This window comes from Cyrtonyx montezumae, unplaced genomic scaffold, assembly GCF_038088225.1.
Source record: "Cyrtonyx montezumae isolate F1298 unplaced genomic scaffold, pur_monq_1.0 scaffold_3, whole genome shotgun sequence".
Classification (NCBI taxonomy): Eukaryota; Metazoa; Chordata; class Aves; order Galliformes; family Odontophoridae; genus Cyrtonyx; species Cyrtonyx montezumae.
The window spans coordinates 152,497,101-152,515,877 of record NW_027072034.1 but is presented as its reverse complement, the minus strand read 5'-3'; the positions used below and the strand labels follow the sequence as shown (position 1 = coordinate 152,515,877).

At 38.1% G+C, this 18,777-nt stretch overlaps 1 protein-coding gene across 1 annotated transcript in view; it reads left to right on the top strand.

The window, feature by feature from the left end:
• SEMA3E (semaphorin 3E) overlaps positions 1-6,946 on the top strand; it is a 124,691-nt gene extending 117,745 nt beyond the window's left edge. Inside the window, exons 15-17 of the mRNA XM_065743707.1 lie at positions 2,932-2,999; positions 3,496-3,635; positions 5,437-6,946. Of these exons, the coding sequence (XP_065599779.1) occupies positions 2,932-2,999; positions 3,496-3,635; positions 5,437-5,889 (661 nt within the window). The 3' untranslated portion in view covers positions 5,890-6,946. The remainder of the gene's footprint in view (positions 1-2,931; positions 3,000-3,495; positions 3,636-5,436) is intronic.
• The last annotated feature ends 11,831 nt before the right edge of the window (positions 6,947-18,777 follow it).

Genomic DNA, 18,777 nt, shown 5'->3' with positions numbered 1-18,777 from the left:
GCTTATGTCAGTGTGCAATACATTTATCTCCCAGAACCTTACTGTGTTTCAGCACTGCTCCCTACTCCTTCCTACTCTTGAAATAAGTGCCTTAAGTGAAGGCACAGGTAAATGTATCTTCATTCATCTCCACCAAAATGCCACCAAACAAATGTTTCTTTCTCCTGAATGGTTCCAGCATCTGGAGAAATATTCTATTTTAACAGGACAAGGATTTTTTTAGTTCATCAGGAAGAATACTTAGTACGTGCCTACTAACTGTCCATGTCCTTACTAAACAGTGTTGCCTCACAGCTATGAAGTTTTCTTGTTTGTTTTTTCAAGGCTAGTGTCAGTAGTATTTATGCATATTTGTGCAAGAGAATATGTCTTCTGAATAATCTACATACACTCATATGCAAAGCTGGTAGCACTACCATTAACACTTCACCAAGTTATCAGTAAGCACAACTACCACATGTATACATTAAAATGAAAAAATCCCAGGACCATTTAAAGCCCTGTTGTTATCTCTGAATATCAGCTTCTGTTCAGAAACATGCATGTTTAGCCCCTAGCCTGCCTAGAAGTCCCCAGGTTGTCCCCGCTGAATTTGCAGATTCTGCTGATGGCAAAACATTGGCTCTGACACTCTGAATATCATTAAAGACTAAAGATGTTCTGTTGGTCCCTCAGTACCCCTAGATCAAAAGTCAATTTGAGTGACAGAACTACTTGCAGTTTGGAAATATGATGAGTGTCAATGGTTTATGGGCTGCTTTGGCCCTGTTCCATGACTAATGGGATGGATGGTGAGGGACCCATGGACCCACACCCTGGGAAAGAGGAAAGGGTAAAAGGGAAAGAGCAGGGAGGTGGACCTAAAGGCAAAACAGTGGCAACGATCTGAGGAAAACTAATTTACTGAATAAGATATCAGAATGCAAAATAACACAATGTAATACAGTATAATTTGAACTGAAGTTAATAAATCAAATAAAGTGAGAGAGAGCATGTACAAAGCTGAAGGCCTTACTCTAAATCTGAAGACAAGACTGCCAGGGAGCATGCACTGCCAAAATGTGCAGCATAAAAGAAGGCAGTCTTAGAACTTGTGTGTGGTTTTATCTATCCCTCTGAGTGGAAAACAGGAATGCAAAGTCCTCTGGGGTACTTAGTTTGTCTTGTGAAAAAAATCAGAAATTCAGCAGTCCATGGAACTGAAGCATTAACTCTTTCATTCCCAGTGCCTTAACTTGATATTAGGATGTGGAATACCAGAATGTGGAATAAGAAAAAGCATAAGACATGACAGATGAGTAACAGCCATGAGTAAAATCTAGCATTGGTAGGTCACTCTAAAGTAATGTTTCCATGGAAACTACCACAGATACAAAGAGCACAATAGCACTATTTGATAGAGCAAATTCTCTGCTACAAAACATGCTTTTTCAACAGTCACCATCACTAGCTTTGTATTTTTGCCAGTAATGAAAAGGAGTCTACATGCCACACTTGTAAAAATCTGCAGTAGCAGAGGCCATCCGTTGTTTCACTGCTGCTTTCACAGCACTGTTGCTAGGAAAATATTGCCCTCACAAACCGCCTTCCTTCATTCTGAACAGATGGAAGTCAAAAGGCACCAAATCTGGACTATACAGTGGATGGGGTAGGACAGTCCAGCCAAGATTGGCAATGTGCTCCACAGTCTTCAAACAGGAATGGGGCTTGGCATTACTGGACTGTAGGAGAAAGATTGTCTTCTTCTCTGGCCTGACTCTGGAAGTTTGAGCATCATGATGTAGAGGTCAGAATTGGTGGTTTGTCCAGGTACTTGGAAACTCAGAAGAATCATCCCTTTCTTGTCCCAAAAGACAGTGCATGTCACATTACCTGCTGAGGGCTACATCTTGAACTTTTTCTTCAATGGTGAGCTCACATGTTGCCACTCCATGGATTGTCATTTTAATTTTGACTTGTGGTGGTGGCACTGCCTCTCATCACTGATGATAATGCAATCCAGGAAACTGTCAACTTCAGCCTCATCTTGGTTCAAGAGGTCCTGTCAAACTTGCTTACAGTGTTCTTTCTTTTCCTTTGAAAACATTCAGAGGACCCATCTGGTGCAAACTTTGTGATTTTTTAATGTTGTCGCCATTTCCAATGCATTGAAGTTGATATTAGCTCTATACACAACTCTTCGGGCTTACTCTGCTGATTTGCGTGTGTGAGCTGATTGAGATGCTCTTCATTTTGGGATGTGATAGCTATGCATGGGCATTTGGAACATGGCTTTTCTTTGATATTACTGTTGCCACTGCTGAAATGCACCACCCACCACTGACACATTTTTACTTCGTAAATATTTCCATGTCAGGTGCCACTGTCAGACAGCTCCTCTATTGCCACCTGTCTCACAGCAACAAAATGTAATGGAATGCTGGCAGGAAGGTTGACCCTCTACTTCCATACCATCAAGATTCACCTCTGACATTGTGGGCCAACATCATAAAATAGGAGGCATTACAATGAGACCTTCATAATTTCAGTAAAATCTGTTTGTGCCAATTAATAACTGCCTTGCATGTATTCACGTTGAGTTATTTAAAAGCAGAGAAACATTACAGTCCTTGAAAGGCCCAGGTTGGAACTGGCCTCAGAGATCATCTGGCTTTTCATGGCAAGAGCAGAACCTAGGAGGGATCATCTAACACCTTGTCTAGCTGAACTTTAAAAGCCTCAGCTGTTGGAGGATCTTTTTCTTTTTCTTTTTACAGATGAAATCATAGGTTGAGATGAGATAAAATAGCAAGGCATAAATGACTACCTTTCTCAACATTTTTAGCAACCAAGAATTAGCTCTTCATGTTTTTAATGAATACTTCCTCATTATATACCAACAATCTATATGCTGAACACATTTTCTCAAAATATTTTATTTTTCCTTTCCAGACGCTTCCGCAGACAAGATGTACGACATGGAAATGCAGCTCAGCAGTGCTTTGGCCAGCAGTTCATTGGTAATCTACTCGCACCTTTACAAATTGTTAGCAAATAACTGACCCAGAATGTACAGATATTGCCAAAAGGCAAAAGATCATACATTGTCATTTTTATCCAGAAAAAAAAAAAGATATTTAATTTGTGGTTATACTTGAGCATATATGGTATCCTCCTGTTTAACTGAGTGAAAACCAAATAGATGAACAACTCATAAGAAGCAGCTACAAGCAATTAGCAGTATGAAGGGCTGAGATTTGTTTCTTTGTGTATAATCTTAGTGGAATCATGGCCCAGTTTTCTCCACTTGTTTCATGTCCACATTCTATGAGAGGCTGATATGATAGGAAGTCAGACCTCCACCAGGCACTACTTAGAAATAACTATGTGGCTGGATGTAGGTTAAATTTCAGTCTTAAAACTAACTCTAGCCTGAAGTCAGAAGGTGGCAAGCACTGTCAGAAACAAATTGACATATATATGATGTATATTTTAAAATCTTTCTTTTCCTTCCAGGAGAAGTCCTTGAGAAGACTGAGGAGCGATTGGTTTATGGAATAGAGTATAACAGCACGCTTCTGGAGTGTACCCCTCGGACCTTACAGGCAAAAGTAATCTGGTTTGTCCAGCGAGCCCATGAAACTAGGAAGGAAGAGGTAACTATTGTTAAATCCTAATCTTTTCATTAGTTACACCCATGTCTAGGAATATTGCACCTTCACTGAAAGGCCTGCATCAGTTGCTAAGTATAAGGGAAGATGGCGATCATTTGAGTCATTATACTCCACTGAGTTAGCAGACCTGGTAATTCCATCTGGTGTACAAGTTCAGCATCTTGAAATTGAATAACTGAATAAGTATTTGAAATGCAGCTAAACTTATTAAGGTCTCAAAATAGTAAGGAATCTACCACTTCTCTTGATATGTTATTGCAAAGGTGAAAAGTTTACATATCAGTCTCAATGTTAGTCTTGCTTAGCGTTTGTTAATTCCTGCTGCCTTGCCCATTACAAAGGCTTCTGAAAATGAACACTGATGATTCTCTGCTTCTTTTATGTATATTGCCCAATTGTAAAAGTTCTTGATTGAGCTGTAGATGACCCTGTTCATTGTAGGTGAGTTGGACCATTTGGCCTTTAAAGGTCCCTTCCAATTCAAACAATTCTATGATTCTATGATTCTATGGTAATTCTATGCTTCATAACTATTTGATACATCCATGATACATATCAGTGTAGCTAACCTCATTTAGGGTATGGGAACACATAGGATAAAAGCTTCTGACTATCATAGGGTATGATTGTTTTCCTCACTGCCTAGCAGCTAGGCTCTGCTGCAAACATGACCCCAGCTCATCCAAAGACATCTGTAGACTGAGTCTGAGGAGTAAGATTCATCAGATAGTGAACACGGACAGTTAGAATAAAGAGATCTAAATGGGTGCTAGTCTTTGTAGGCTGTCGTCAATGTCAGAGCAACTTTTGTTGCAGGTATAATCCATTGTATCATCTCATGTTAAACTAGACTTTTTCATTTGGTCATTGACTAGGCAAGCCATTCAATACATTCTACCTAGGATTCAGCATCTTACTGTTAAATAGAAATATGAGGATTCCATTCTGCTGGGCATTTCTGCTGGCTGGATCAGACAGCTCTGTGTTCCCTGCATGCTGGCATCTCTGAATGCCCTGTATTTAATAACTTAGTTCTCAAATGCTGCAGGGGGAATTCCAACGCTGCACTCAGAACTGAGGATTCAAGATTACAGTGGTCCTACATTCAGATCTCAGGTTAGATGTTAGGAAAAACTTCTCTGAAAGAGTGGTCAGGCGCTGGAACGGATTGTCCATGGGGGTAATAGAGCCAGCCAACCCTGGAGGTGCTCAAGAGGCATTTGGATGTTGTACTGAGGGACATGGGTTAGTGGGAAATACTGGTGATATGTGGTCAATTGGATTGGATTATCTCGGAGGTCTTTTCCGACCTTGGTGATTCTATGATTCTGTAATCTAAAAATGTCTGTGAGTGCTGCTTCAGAAACATTTGACAATGTAAAAGAGCATTCACAGATATAGTTATGGCAGGTCAATTGGCAAAAGCCTGCTTGTTTTCCATCCAGAAGTTTATTTGCATGTTTTGACCTAACTTCCCTCTGTGATTTACCCACGAATGACTAACCCATGCTGGGAAAGCAGAAAGCTGTCTGCTTCACTGTCTGTTCTGCCATGCTTGCCAGATTCTGTGGACTGCTTTCCTTTCACAGCTCAACTTCTACTTTACTTCAAGTAGATATTTTATTTTCTTATAAACTCTGAATTAAAGGGTATCAGATCCTTAATCTGCTTCTCAACATTTAATATTATACTCCTGAAAGTACTTTCCAGAAAAAAAAAAAAAAAAAAGCACTGATGTAATGCAATAATGCACTCTTTTCTATGCAACAATCTCTTTTTTCAGGTGAAGACAGATGACAGAATAATAAAAATGGAGCTTGGCCTCTTATTTTTGAAGCTGCATCGGCTGGATGCAGGGACTTATTTTTGTCAGACAGTGGAACACAGCATAGTTCACACTGTTAGAAAAATCACCCTAGAAATAGTCGAGGAAGAACGTGTAGATGAAATGTTCAATAAAGACTACGAGGAGGAGATACCTCACAAAATGCCATGCCCAATGCAGAGCAACATACCTCAGGTATCAAAACCATGGTACAAAGAATTTCTTCAACTGATAGGTTACAGCAACTTCCAGAGAGTGGAGGAATACTGTGAAAAAGTCTGGTGTACAGACAAGAGGAGAAAAAAGCTCAAAATATCTCCATCCAAGTGGAAATATGCCAATCCTCAGGAGAAGAAGGCAAGGATCAGGCCAGAGCACTACCGGTTGCCCAGGAACACAGCTGACTCTTGATGGACAAAATCATCTGCTCTTTCTGGGCAAAATTTTATTTGGACTTAAGTGAGAGGCAAAAATCAGTTTGGTTTTGGTAAATGAAACAGGTTTATATGTATAAAATATCAGGACTGAATACAAATATGCTATGGTAAGTTATACTGTACACTCATGATGACTGTTCAGAAGCATTTTACACATAACTGTATCTAAGTAGGTCAAAACAGTCAGAGTTTTGCATTAAGGAGGGTGTGACAATCTTCAGACTTTTAGGGCTTGACTCACTTTCTGTGTGAACCATGCTTGTGCTGTATATTGTTGCATATGATGGCATATTTATGTAAATTCTAATAGCTAAGCACTAATGAGTGGGTGAAATATAGAACATGTATCTTTCCTTGTTTTCACAAGTTTCTCATGGTTCTAAAAGCAGCATGTTTTAAGATCTTTCATTTTGATTATGACCAGTTCTAATTCATCACTGAGAACAGTGATATGTTAATATGGTGTCCTGCTGTTTCTAAAGATAATGAAGTGAAACCCTATTTACTTCCCACAATTATTTGTCTTCTCAGTTGTTTATGAAGCACAGTGTACTGTCACGGCTATGTAATATTACCTAGTAACTCCGTGTAAGTCAAATGCATGCTGAGAACACAAACAGAATGAAAATCATCAGCACATCTATATGAAACGTTGGAATAATAGTTTAGGTAGAGAGCAAGACTATTTTGTCTCTAGTAACGGACATTGCCTTAGTAACACAAATTAAGAGAGTGCCCTCTTGTGGCAAAACAGACAAATGTGATAGTATCATATTTTCTCAAGAAATGTGTGTAGCTAAGAAGTATTCCTTGATTCACAGCTGGTTTGTTTTCAGCATACACTTCTCGTCTCCATTTGCCAAATCCACAGATTTAGAAGGTAGTGTTGGAAGTCACTCATCCTGTAAAGACAGCATTTAAAGTAATCCTTTATGTCATTAATGTACTTTTGGGATATAATACAAAGTTAGGAAGTAGACTGAAACAACAACAATGTTATGCAGTTATTTTTCTATTGTTTCACAGCCTGATCCAGGCACATTTTCCTGATACATCTGATCTCTGGTCAAAAGAGCTAATTTGCTGCTCTTCTGCTTGATACCAGGAGGGGAGATCAAAGAAGTAAGTCACTTACAATCTAGAACTTTTCAATGAAAAAAAACCTTTTATTTGAGCACAAAACAAACAAACAAACAAAAACAGCTACATAAATTACAGCAAATCTATTAGTTCACTACATGGAAAATCTGATATTACAAAATGGGCTTGATATATAGCAATAATAAATAAATTAATGGAAAGTTAAGTTATTAACAGAAATGAGTGAAAAATGAGCTAACTCCTCAAACAAAAAAGCCAGTAAAGTAGTAGCCAAGCTGTTACAGATTATGGTGCTGCCAAGAAAATATGCAAAGGATTCACCAGCTGTAATGAGGTTCCTATACAGCTTCAACTTCTAATCAGAAAGCAGAACTTTGAATTAACATCCGGTAGAACAGAGATTTTCTAGCTTTCCTATGCTGACAAAACTCACCATGGATGCTGATGTAGTGCCCTCCAAGTGCTGTGTGAGAAGGTCTCAGAGCAGGAGTACGGAGCTTCGTTCACTGTGCCCCTCTGGAACTGACTGTCCCAGGGTTTGGAAAGAGCCTGTGTGCACACTGCCAGCAAATGCTCGTATAACAGCAAATAAGCCTTTCCATCAGCCAGTTATCTTAAGGAAAACAATTTACTGGGAGGTTTGCACTTTGTTTAATTAGATTACCTGTCAGAGAGATGGGAATGGACACTGTGCATTGCCTTGCATGAACGTGCAAGGTTGCTAACTTTGATCTGATACAGTAGACTGGCTAAATTCACTTTTCAGTGACAGTTTAATGGAACTTAGCTGCAGTTAGGATCTCTGTTTATTTACAATTATGTGGAAAGTACTAGCATTGAAGACTATGACAAACAGAACACAGAATAAGCATCCGAATTTTATAATTAATCTATTGTACTGTTACCCTGGCATCCCTGACTGGAAAACTGCTAAAACACCACTGATATCATCTGATGAATTATGGAGCCCACTTCTTTTCAATAGTAATGGGATTTAAATTTTACTTTTTTTTCTTTTTCTGATTACTTTGTTAGTATCTAGTGCCAAATGTACCATTAATGGACTGTATGAAAAGAACAACAGAATTTCATCTGTGTAATATAACTTTATGTCTCATTCTCTGAGATTTCAGGTAGAAATCATGTGATACACAAATCAGGAATCCTGATTTAATACAACTGTGTATTTTAGCTCCCCATCTCTTTATTGGTTACGTATGGAGAATTCCATTAATTCTTTATTAAGAGTTTAAATTTCTAGTTTACACCTTGCAGCTTCCCTGGTTGACTGAGAATTCACAACTAAAAGAATTTTTTCAGAGTGCTACAACATCTATGGAAGAAGAGAAAGACTGGCAGTAATGCATTTTGGAACAATACGCACAAATGTGCTCGTACACAATGTTATTTAAAATGCTTCTTTGTATATATGGAGGGCGTTGCCTGCTTCTTTTCATTATGAATTTGATGTATTTTGTATGTGCATGAAGTGGTCAAATTACAAATATAATTAAGAAACATATTTGACTGACATCATTTGTATTATTTATCATTATTCAGTTTTACCAGACCATATGATCATGTGTGTGATCATGAGTAGATTTAGTTTTTCAACATCATGTAGATTTGGGAAGGTTATGATTAAAGCAGCATCTGTTGCACGGAAATATTTTTGAGAGTGCAACATGGTTAAAACCAGATTCTGATTTATAGGCATTTATTGAGAAACAACCGGTTGGTAAAAATTGAGTTCCACCCTGCTGCCTGATAAAGAACAAACCATGTAGACCTCTTGTACTAAACACTTATTTCTAGCTTGCTCTCACTTTTCTGTTGTCAATGAGACTATTGCCACCTGTTCATACTCCTGTGGTCTCAGACTCTGTAGGGGCATCTAGTTTTGAGAGTGCTGGACTGCAGTGAAATCCTTGCCTTTTATGTATCAAAATAGGCCTTTAAGGTCTAAGCAAATTTTCTGCAGCATAAAACACATCTCTTTATGTAGAACAGATTTGTGAAATAGATAAAAATAATTGCCTACATCCAGATGCCAGAAAAATGGTCATATTGCAGGAAGTGCTTGAGTTAATTCATATAGTTAAGGAGTTTTTCTTGTTGTTTTTTTTTTAATTTGTGGAGAAGAAAATACAGTTTTCTTTTCCTCAAAATGAAGCCAGACAGTTACACTTTCAAAAAGTCCATTAATCCCCTTAGTCTGCCTTGGAGCAGTAAAGCTGGAGCTGTTAACGCAACTTTATATCTCTGGGTCCAGAAGGTACAAATGCCTTTGAAAGCTGCACTGTCCAGATAAGAGGCAATGAAAGTGAGCTTTTCCACATTTGTAACCTAGCAGGATGCCTGTAATGCCTATCAGCCCTGGAATCCTGTTCAGTTCCCCAAATTACTGTTTTCAAAGGAGAATTCATGTCCAGTTAGCATGAGTGTTTATCACAAATGAAGCAACAATTTGACAAGTCCTGTCTTTGGGTGATACTTCTGCTAACAATAAATTATCATTTTTATTTTAATGAAATAATTTAACTGACTAGCACTATAAACAAGAAAATGACAGCACCAGCAATGCCAAGAGAAGCTACTAGTCATGAGTTAATCAAGATTTTACAATTTCTGAACCTATTTGCCAAGCATCAGCCTAATCCATCACCATAATCCCATTTGTCAAATAGCTTTGCCCGTTTCAGATGATGCACCTTATCAGCACTGGAATGAGGTATGACTGTCATGTAATGTTGAACCAGGAAATATATTGTTAGGCTTTTGTGCACGTGTGCTTATAATTTGCTGAAGTGAGAGCTGCTATGCAGAAGTGCAGGATTTGACATAGTTAAATGCAATTGGGAAGCCTTGGCTGCCTGATTCCTAGATTTCCCAATATTATTAACCAGAAAGAGCAGATTTAACTGGAGGAGGAGAAGGGACAATTTCAGAAAATCAGAATTGGTGTTTCAGTACATCTCTGGCTAAAGAGCCATGGTACAAGACCTATTTCAGCAGACCTGTCCAATTGCAACACAAGACAAATTCCAGCAAAGCAATACTTCATATTTTTTGCAGTGCTGGTTAGTTCAGGTGCAGAATTTCATAGCTTCAGGAGTGTTTTTTGCATGTACTTGAAAAAGTGTATTTGAAGTACCGCCTAGGATTACATTTAATGTGGGTGTGCATGTGTACATTATGAACCCTCAGTACATGTCTAGTCAGATTTGAGAGATGTTTCAAATTCAGCGTACCCAGCAAAATCACACATATAGTTCATGCTGAATTTTTTTCTCATTAACTTTGAAGAATCACACTCACCTCAGGCCCTCAACATGAATTTCCAGCATGTCTATAAACACATAATAATAATAATAGTAATAATAGCATTAACAAACAGCTGTAAATCACTACCTTCTCTCACTAATAATGAGATAAGATGTGCAGATCAATGGGCACGATAAATGGACTGTGATCATTTTCTCATTTTAATTTGCTCGCTGGATTAAAAGGTGCTATTAATAATCAGAATTTGAAAAATGCACTGCAGACTTTGTCAAAATCAGGTAATGGAAATATTCCACCATACAGATCATCAGAATTTCATTTACTGGATTTTCTTCTGCTTAAGTGTGTTACTTACCACATTAATTTGGAATCATGAAAAAGTAATGAATTTCTGTTAGTGCTTTTAATGTTCAAAGAATTTTTTAGGTACTGGCTGATCTAGTTTCACAACAGACACCAGAGGGTTGGAAGTACATTTTAGCATCCCTTACTGTAATTCACAGAAGCAGAAAAGGCACACATTGCTTCTCTATGGCACAATGCCATGTCATGCTGCAGCAATGTATGGGGTAGTGCTGGGTGAGCAGCAATTTAAAACACCATAGCGTTGCAACATGGAGAGCCCAGCTTGTGCTCCAAATGTGCTGTGCCCTGGTGTAAGGGCTCTTTATGTTGTAACCACGATCTTTTCCAAGCAGCTTCAGCTTATGGTAACCTGTGGAAATAGAGATTGCAACCTACCTGCTCATTTTTAGATATGTTCATTAGGATGATATGATTTGTCAGATTAACTCCATCATGAGGCTTTAAAGTAATCAGAAAGCTCATTTCAAAACAATTTTTGTCTCAAAGGAAATACTCCAGAACATCAGTATAGCTGAAAATACAACCACTGCTTCTGAGCGATTTTGTTTTGAAGAGCTAGCAAATAAACCCAGTGGGGTGGATGAAGTTGACAGCATTCAACAGGAAATCAATATATCTTTGGGAATGTTTCTGGAAGAAGATTTAAAAAGAATGAACACAACAGCTGAAATCACTATATAATGTTCTCTTGCTCATTCTAAAGACATGTTTCCTTGTAGTCTACTTTTAATAAGAAAATATTATACAGGTTTATTCAGAAACTAGGGGAATTAGCTATTTATGTGGATGCCAGAGTTATTTGAATATAGATATGCATAAATCTGGTGAAACTTCCAAACAGTAGCTGCCTTCCTTTGTACCTTCCTGCCTTTTTATTATTGTGAAAATATAGAAATGTGGTTTTGTTGCTTTTTTTTTCTTATGTGCACTGACCTTTTAACAGTATGCTCATGATAAAAATTCATTCAGTCTCCAGAATGTGAAATACCTTTTTGGAATGATGAATGTTCCAGCCTAGAACGTATCCATTTCTGTTCTGCACTGAGGATTTTTGATTGTTTTTCATGTCTTTGTAGCACTGTTTCAACTGTTTCATGAATTTCATTAAATATTACACTAGGCAGCTTAATATTTGGCTGTGTTATTTATACTGGTGTGAAGTTAAGAGTCCATAGTGATCTGAGAATGGCTCATCCAAGAAAAGACCTTGAATTGTGATTTGTTGTCAAAGTTCTTGTGCCTGAGTGAAATATGAACTGTGGGGAAATTTTTCATTGCATAGATAATATGCTCCAGAAAAGCAGAAACAGTGTTTTAGCCTTTATTTAAAAAAAAAACAAAAACACACACACACACACAAAAAACCTCAGAAACAAACCCCTACATATCACTAACAAAAATAATAATGATAATAAATAAATTAATTAATTAATAAATGGCTACCGCAATTTCGAAACATTTTCTATCCCATCTATCCTTTTCAAAGCACTTACAATGCACAAATTAGGAAACACAACCTACCTGAGGCATGGAGGTATCACACACCTTTTTGGTGTGTAATGATTTGTCCAATGCTCAGTCCTAGCTAATCTTTGAGTCAAAGAAAGAACATCAACTCCTTTTGAAGTCCACTGGTCATGTTGTGACACAGCATAAATATTCATTGCTACCTATCCTGGCAATTAGAAAGGAGTCCATCATAGCCTGAATTTCTGAAAATGCTGAACTCTTTGTCAAGTAGATGGACTCTAGTCCCACTGTATGAACTGCAGAAAGGCATACTTAATCCTTGTATTGAAAATCACTGCACTACTGGTCTTAGCAATGAAGTTATTTCTCAGACCATTTACTTTTTGCCGTGCTGAGCTTAACTGGGTTGGAGGATTTTTGCAAAAAGTTTGAAGTTTCTCCATTCAGGTTGAGGTAAAAACAAATAAACAGCAGACATACAAATAAATAAAAGACATATTAAGATGCTGTGGGGCTGCATCAAAAGAAGCATGGCCAGCAGGGAGAGGGAGGTGGTTCTGCCCCTCTGCTCTGTGCTGGTGGGGCTTCACCTGAAATACTGCATCCAGATGGGGAATTGTCAGAACAGGAGAGATGTGGACCTGTTGGAGCACATCCAAGGGAGGGCCACAAAAATGATCCAAGGGATGGAGCACATCTCCTATGATGGCAATCTGAGATACTTGTGGCTGTTCAGCCTGGAGAAGAGAAGGCTGCTTGATGACCTGCTAGCAGCCTTTCAATACCTAAAGGAGGGCTGTAAGAAAGAGGGAAACTGACTCTTTAGCAGGGTCTATGGTGATAGAACAAGGGGAAATAGCTTCAAGCTCAAAGAGGGTAGGTTTAGGTTGGATATAAGGAAAAAGTCTTTTACAATGAGCTTGGTGAGGAACTGGAAAAGGTTGTCTAGAGATGTGGTTGTTGCCCTGTCCCTGGAGACTTTCAAGGCAAGGCTGGATCAGGCCCTGGTAAACCTGATCTAGCTGTGCAACTCTCTGAGAACTGTGACAGAGAGCCCTTGTGATGTATTGATCTCTATGGAAAGACTAGGACTATCTACTACGATGTAATTTGTGACTTGCTTTTCTGATACACTAATCACACATAGTTCCCACACAGAAGATACACCCATCTTTATTTGGAAGGCACTGCACAGAATTAGTGAATGCTCAAGTCATACAGCAAAGTTGCTGTGGCATACATTCAGTCCTATAGATTAAAATGTGCCCTAGAGCTTCTTGATTCAGGCATAGCCTTTTCTTCACATACGAATATGCAGACTAACTGCAACAACATCAAAAGAGGAAAGTGGCACTTATTTTGGTTATTAGGTGCCTTCAGTTATAAGGTGAAATTAACCATTTGTATTTATGATATACTCAGATGCTAGTGATGAACCTCAAAGAAATTTGAAAAATTTCTGTCAGAGATGTGCTCAAATAGTACACATTTTAACACATTGGGAATAACTGGTATAAATATTAAGGAAAATATTGAATGACTTCTAGTTTTTTGATGTCCCAAATAAATCAGGAATCCTACTGGAAGAGCTATGAATTCCTTTTGATACAGATGGCCAAGAAGGTATACATACTAAAAATAAAAATTAAATTAAAATAAAAATAAAAATAACTAACTAAATAAAAAACTACAAAGGTAATTAATTGTGATGTTTTTTAACATTTGAATAATGAGTCAGACTTCACTATTATTTTTATATTTTTATTTCCTTGTTTATAGGTTCATAGGTTCATAGGTTCATTAGGTTGGAAAGGACCTACAAGATCATCTAGTCCAACCATCCTCCTATCACCATCCCTACCCACTGAACTACTAAATCAAATCCCTTAGCACCTCATCTAAACGCTTCTTGAACAGCGCTAGGGATGGTGCCTCAACCACCTCCCTAGGCAGGCCATTCCAGTGCCTGACCACTCTTTCAGAGAAAAAAGGTTTCCTCAAATCTAATCTAAATCTTCCCCGGAGCAAATTGTGGCCATTCCCTCTCATCCTGTTATTATTTATCAGGGAGAAGGGCCCACCCCCTCCTCACCACAACCCCCCTTCAGGAAGTGGTAGAGTGCAATAAGGTCTCCTCTGAGCCTCCTCTTCTCCAGACTAAACAATCCCAGCTCCCTCAGCCGCTCCTCATAAGACTTGTGCTCCAGACCCCTCACCAGTTTTGTTGCCCTTCTCTGAACACACTCCAGGGAAGTGTTTAGAGTATGTAATCTAGTGCAATTTTCTATCTCTTATAGAGGCATCTTTCAAATTAGGTTTAAAACTATCAGTTTTTCAGATTGAGGTCAAAGAAGCTCATTCTCTGAGAGCTGTATGAAAACATTGCTTAAAATAATTACAGTAATGCAATACGAATGTTAAAACAGAAATTGTGAAAATGATTTGAAGTACACATGGAGAACCTAGACAAAGGTAAAACTACACATAATCACCTGACAATCAGGGATTTAATATTCTTCTGCAGTCGGCATGGAAAGAGAACAAGTCCTTTCTTTGAACTTGGCAAAAAGATTCATATCACCAAGTCAAGTTATAAAAAATCAGTTGAATAACTCCAAACTTTTACATTAAAAAGTAGCTGAGTACATTAGGAGTATGATTTTTCCTTAATAAAGTGCATAACTGCATATGTGTACACTTGTGCTATATTGCTCATCATAATAAACTTCCTTTTGATTTTTGTGGGGAAAACAGTCATATTTTGTTGGAACTGAGATTCAGCTTTCACCTTCTAAGTTAATATTGATTCTGGAAATGCTTCAAAGTATTTTTAAGTGATAATTTTATCACTTCACAGCAAGACTTATGATATATCATTAATACTTTCAAGATACCGAGAAAAGGTCAAAGTCACTTTTTTTTCCAAAAAAAGGTCAATCAGAAACTTAAATATACTGATAATATTCTTTTAGCTGCTCCTGATTATTTGGGGAAATTTTCCAGAAGGTGTCAGGTTATCTCAAACATATTTAGTGACCTCAGTGCATTAGCTAAGAAATTATTATGGAAGAGATAGGTAGAAAGACTTTAAAATATTCCTCTTTATGCATTTACTTACATTTGGACAAACAGCATAGCTCAGTGGGACCTCAATCCTAATTCCATGTCTCTGTTATCTCCTGTTCTAAATTTTTTTTCTTGCAACTGAACAGCATGTGAAAGGGGCCAGACTCGAGGGAGCAGCAAGGAAAGAGTCTACGTTACCTCTTCTGGCAGAGCAGTGGCCTCACCTACCAAGTTCAGGCCTGCTGCCCAAAAGTGAAGAAATGAGGCAAGCTGGGGACAGCAGCCAGGCTCAGCCCAGAGTCCAGATCAGACAAATCCATAGCAATGGGACAAGCCCAAGCCCTAGCTGGGAAGTCATGCCTGTGGGCCAGGGTCAGGACCAGCACGCTCAGAGCTTAAATGAAGTTTCCAGTCAAAGGCGACACAGATCTCTCTCTTTAACAAGTCAGCAAGTTTGTAAGTCTGCACTATAGAAAATCTGTGTTTGAACAACAAAACCGGTCGCACTGGAGGAGGTGGAGAGGGTTGAAGAATTTGCCAAGATCTTCATTGCATGCAGGTCTGTGACACAGATGTGGCCATAGAATCACAGAATTGCAGGAGTCGGAAGGGACCTCTAGAGATCATCAAGTCCAACCCCCTGCCAAAGTAAGCTCCCTAGACAAGGTTGCACATGTAGGTGTCCAGGTGAGTTTGAAATATCTCCAGAGGAGACTCCACCACCTCTCTGTGCAGCCTGTGCCAGTACTCCATCACTCTCACTGTGAAGAGGTTCCCACACACATTTGCGTGGAAATGGTGCAGAACTTCCTATGCTTCAGTTTGTGGCCATTTCCGCTCATCCTATTACCACACACTGCAGAGAAGAGACCAGCCTCATCCCTTTGCCTCCCACTCCTTAGATATTTATAGATGTGGATCAGATCCCCTCTGAATTTTCTTTTTTCATGGGCTTTAATGTGACAGCATATCACGACTGTTTTACACCTGGTACAGATGCATGCCACTTTAAAGATCTACCAAAGAGCTTTGTGTAGCATAGGAGCACAGAACAGCCCTGAGGGTGGCAGGGTGAAAACCTGGTTTTTGTTCTCTAGCTGTAACCACGCATGTTACTCTGGCTGTGTTCAGATGGTGAATCATCCTCAATGGTAAAGATGCAAGAAGCACACAGCAGTGTAAAGAACAGACATTACACAGCTGAATTGTAATAACTTGGGCTAGTCTGTGGGATCTTTATGAAAAAAACATCACCAGCCACACATTCATTAAATATGAATGCATGAAAGGAAGTAACTTTGAATTCCATCTTCATAAAAGCCTTAGAGTAAACATGCAGAGGTAGTAAAGAATTGTGCTCTATAGTGAGGGTGTATAAAAAGTACCCACATCCATACTATATGTATGGAGTTGGTAGGGCTGTCAGGCAAGTCTAAGAGGAAAGTCTCTATACTGGCAATGAACTCCTGGAACACTCAATTCCCTCTGTATGTGCTGCTTTGGGCAGCAGCCATCTCAGTGTCCTGGCTATGCAGATGTCAGAGACTCATTGAAAATGAACCGATTTAGGCTGCTAAGTTGTTTTGTTACTTCTGAGATAGTAAGCGATAACAAAATGCATCATTCAAAGAACAAAAATACCAAAACACATAATGCTTGATAGAATTAGTGTTCAATAAGCAAAACTATTTTTTCTTGCTCTCTGACACCTGAAAAGAAAGAATAGTAGTGTGCTGCCGATGTCATGAGATGAATGGAGATTAAACCAAAACAGATGTGCAGAATACCAAGTATGGTCTGGTATTACTGAAATATTTATGGATGTTTCTGTCTATGCCACTGCAAAGGCTCATATGGGTGGTGAGAGTCTAACAGAAAGAAAAAAAAGTCAGTCTAACAGAAAAAAATATATCTCTTCTGTCTTAGTTTAAAAACATTGAAGCAATTCAATAATAGTTTCCCTTTAGAAGTGGCCTTGGTTCTCTGTCCAGCCTCAGTGAAAATCAGTGAGTGCAGTCTTCTGTAACAGGAAACCACTTTTAAGAGTTATTATCATAGGAAATCAATGTTTACTCCACTGTATTTAAGAAGTAGTACCTATCTATTGCAGATGCTGAAAAGAATGATGGTGTTTCTTGCTTTGTCAACAGTCACAAAAGGGCTATGTTGAGGAAAAAGAACTTGAAAGGTGTGATGTAGCTTTTTGTTAGAGGATGTAGCTCCAAGGAAAACATTTGTTTGTCCATATTGATTTCACTCTAAACTTTTATCCTTACATAGTTGCTTTCTTCTGCTCTGGGAATCTGAGAAACTTTTTAGGGAGTCTTCCTATTTTTATGCACTCAAACTAGCTACACTTCAGCTTGTCATATCTCTTTTAATGATTTTAATGATACTATGAAAGAGTATGTTTGTGTCTGAGTCATTGGGACTATTATATGTTTTTAAGTATGAAGCGCTGTATTTTGGGATCTAGAAAAGATAAACAATTTAAATTGGTGAGATGTTCCAACCAACTTTATTCCTACATACAAATGGAAAGACTTCGTTGTAAGGTTGTGTTCTTCCAGCATCAAGAAAACATCAAGATAGTGAGGTATCCTTGGGGTCTGATGGTGGATGTGCAATACAGGACAGAAATTAGCATTTGTTTCAAGAGATTAGATGAACTGTTTGGTTTTCAGCTAACTAATCACTGCTAGATATCTATTTCAGTCTTTCTGTGTAAACACCATCTTTTGTAGCAGCAACATGTCCTAGTTTCAAAAGGCAACATTAGAGCATTTTAATATAAAAATGTAGGGGGTAAGAGTTTATAAGCTATTACTTCTGTACTCTGCTATTACACTGAATTCATCATTGTGTTATCCAAGTTTTGTATTTGTTTTCCTTTGAAGATTTGTAAGCCTCTCTGTTTTTACTCCTTTACTGATTTAATATTGATTTTCTCCATTCTATTTTCTGTAGTATCCAGTTAATCGTTAAGTCTGTTAAGGTAAGAATTAACACTTATAAATACAACAAAAATAATGAGAAGTCAATTCCATGATTACTCTGAATAGTAAACAGAAGATAATTTTTTTCTGCCAATTCAGAAAACATGTCATCAAGAAATACTGAGCAAAGAAGTAGTAGTGGTGGAAAATTGAGAGTCCAGAAAATCTATCTGCAACACCAAAAGTACATTTCCCACACTGAAAAAAATAAAAATAAAAAAAATATATATTCAAAATTAAAATAACATGTCAGTCTAGATAGTGTTACAGCATATTTTATTTAGTTATTTATTCATAATTTATATAGAATATAAATCCATTAAGATATCAGAATTTCATTGTTCTGTATTAAAATCTGTTAGTGTGGCACAAATTATAATGCTCTGGTTTGAAAAAGCCCTCAGATGTGCCAGGTAACTTCTTCTACCATGCCTTTCCACACCTTCAGGCTTCATAGCTAGAAACCTTGTCCTGAAACTGTAGATTGTAGGCTATTTCTTCAAAAAGCAAATCACTATGATGATCTAGATTTACCCACTGGATAACTAAAATGGAAGCAAGACTCTTTGTAGATACAC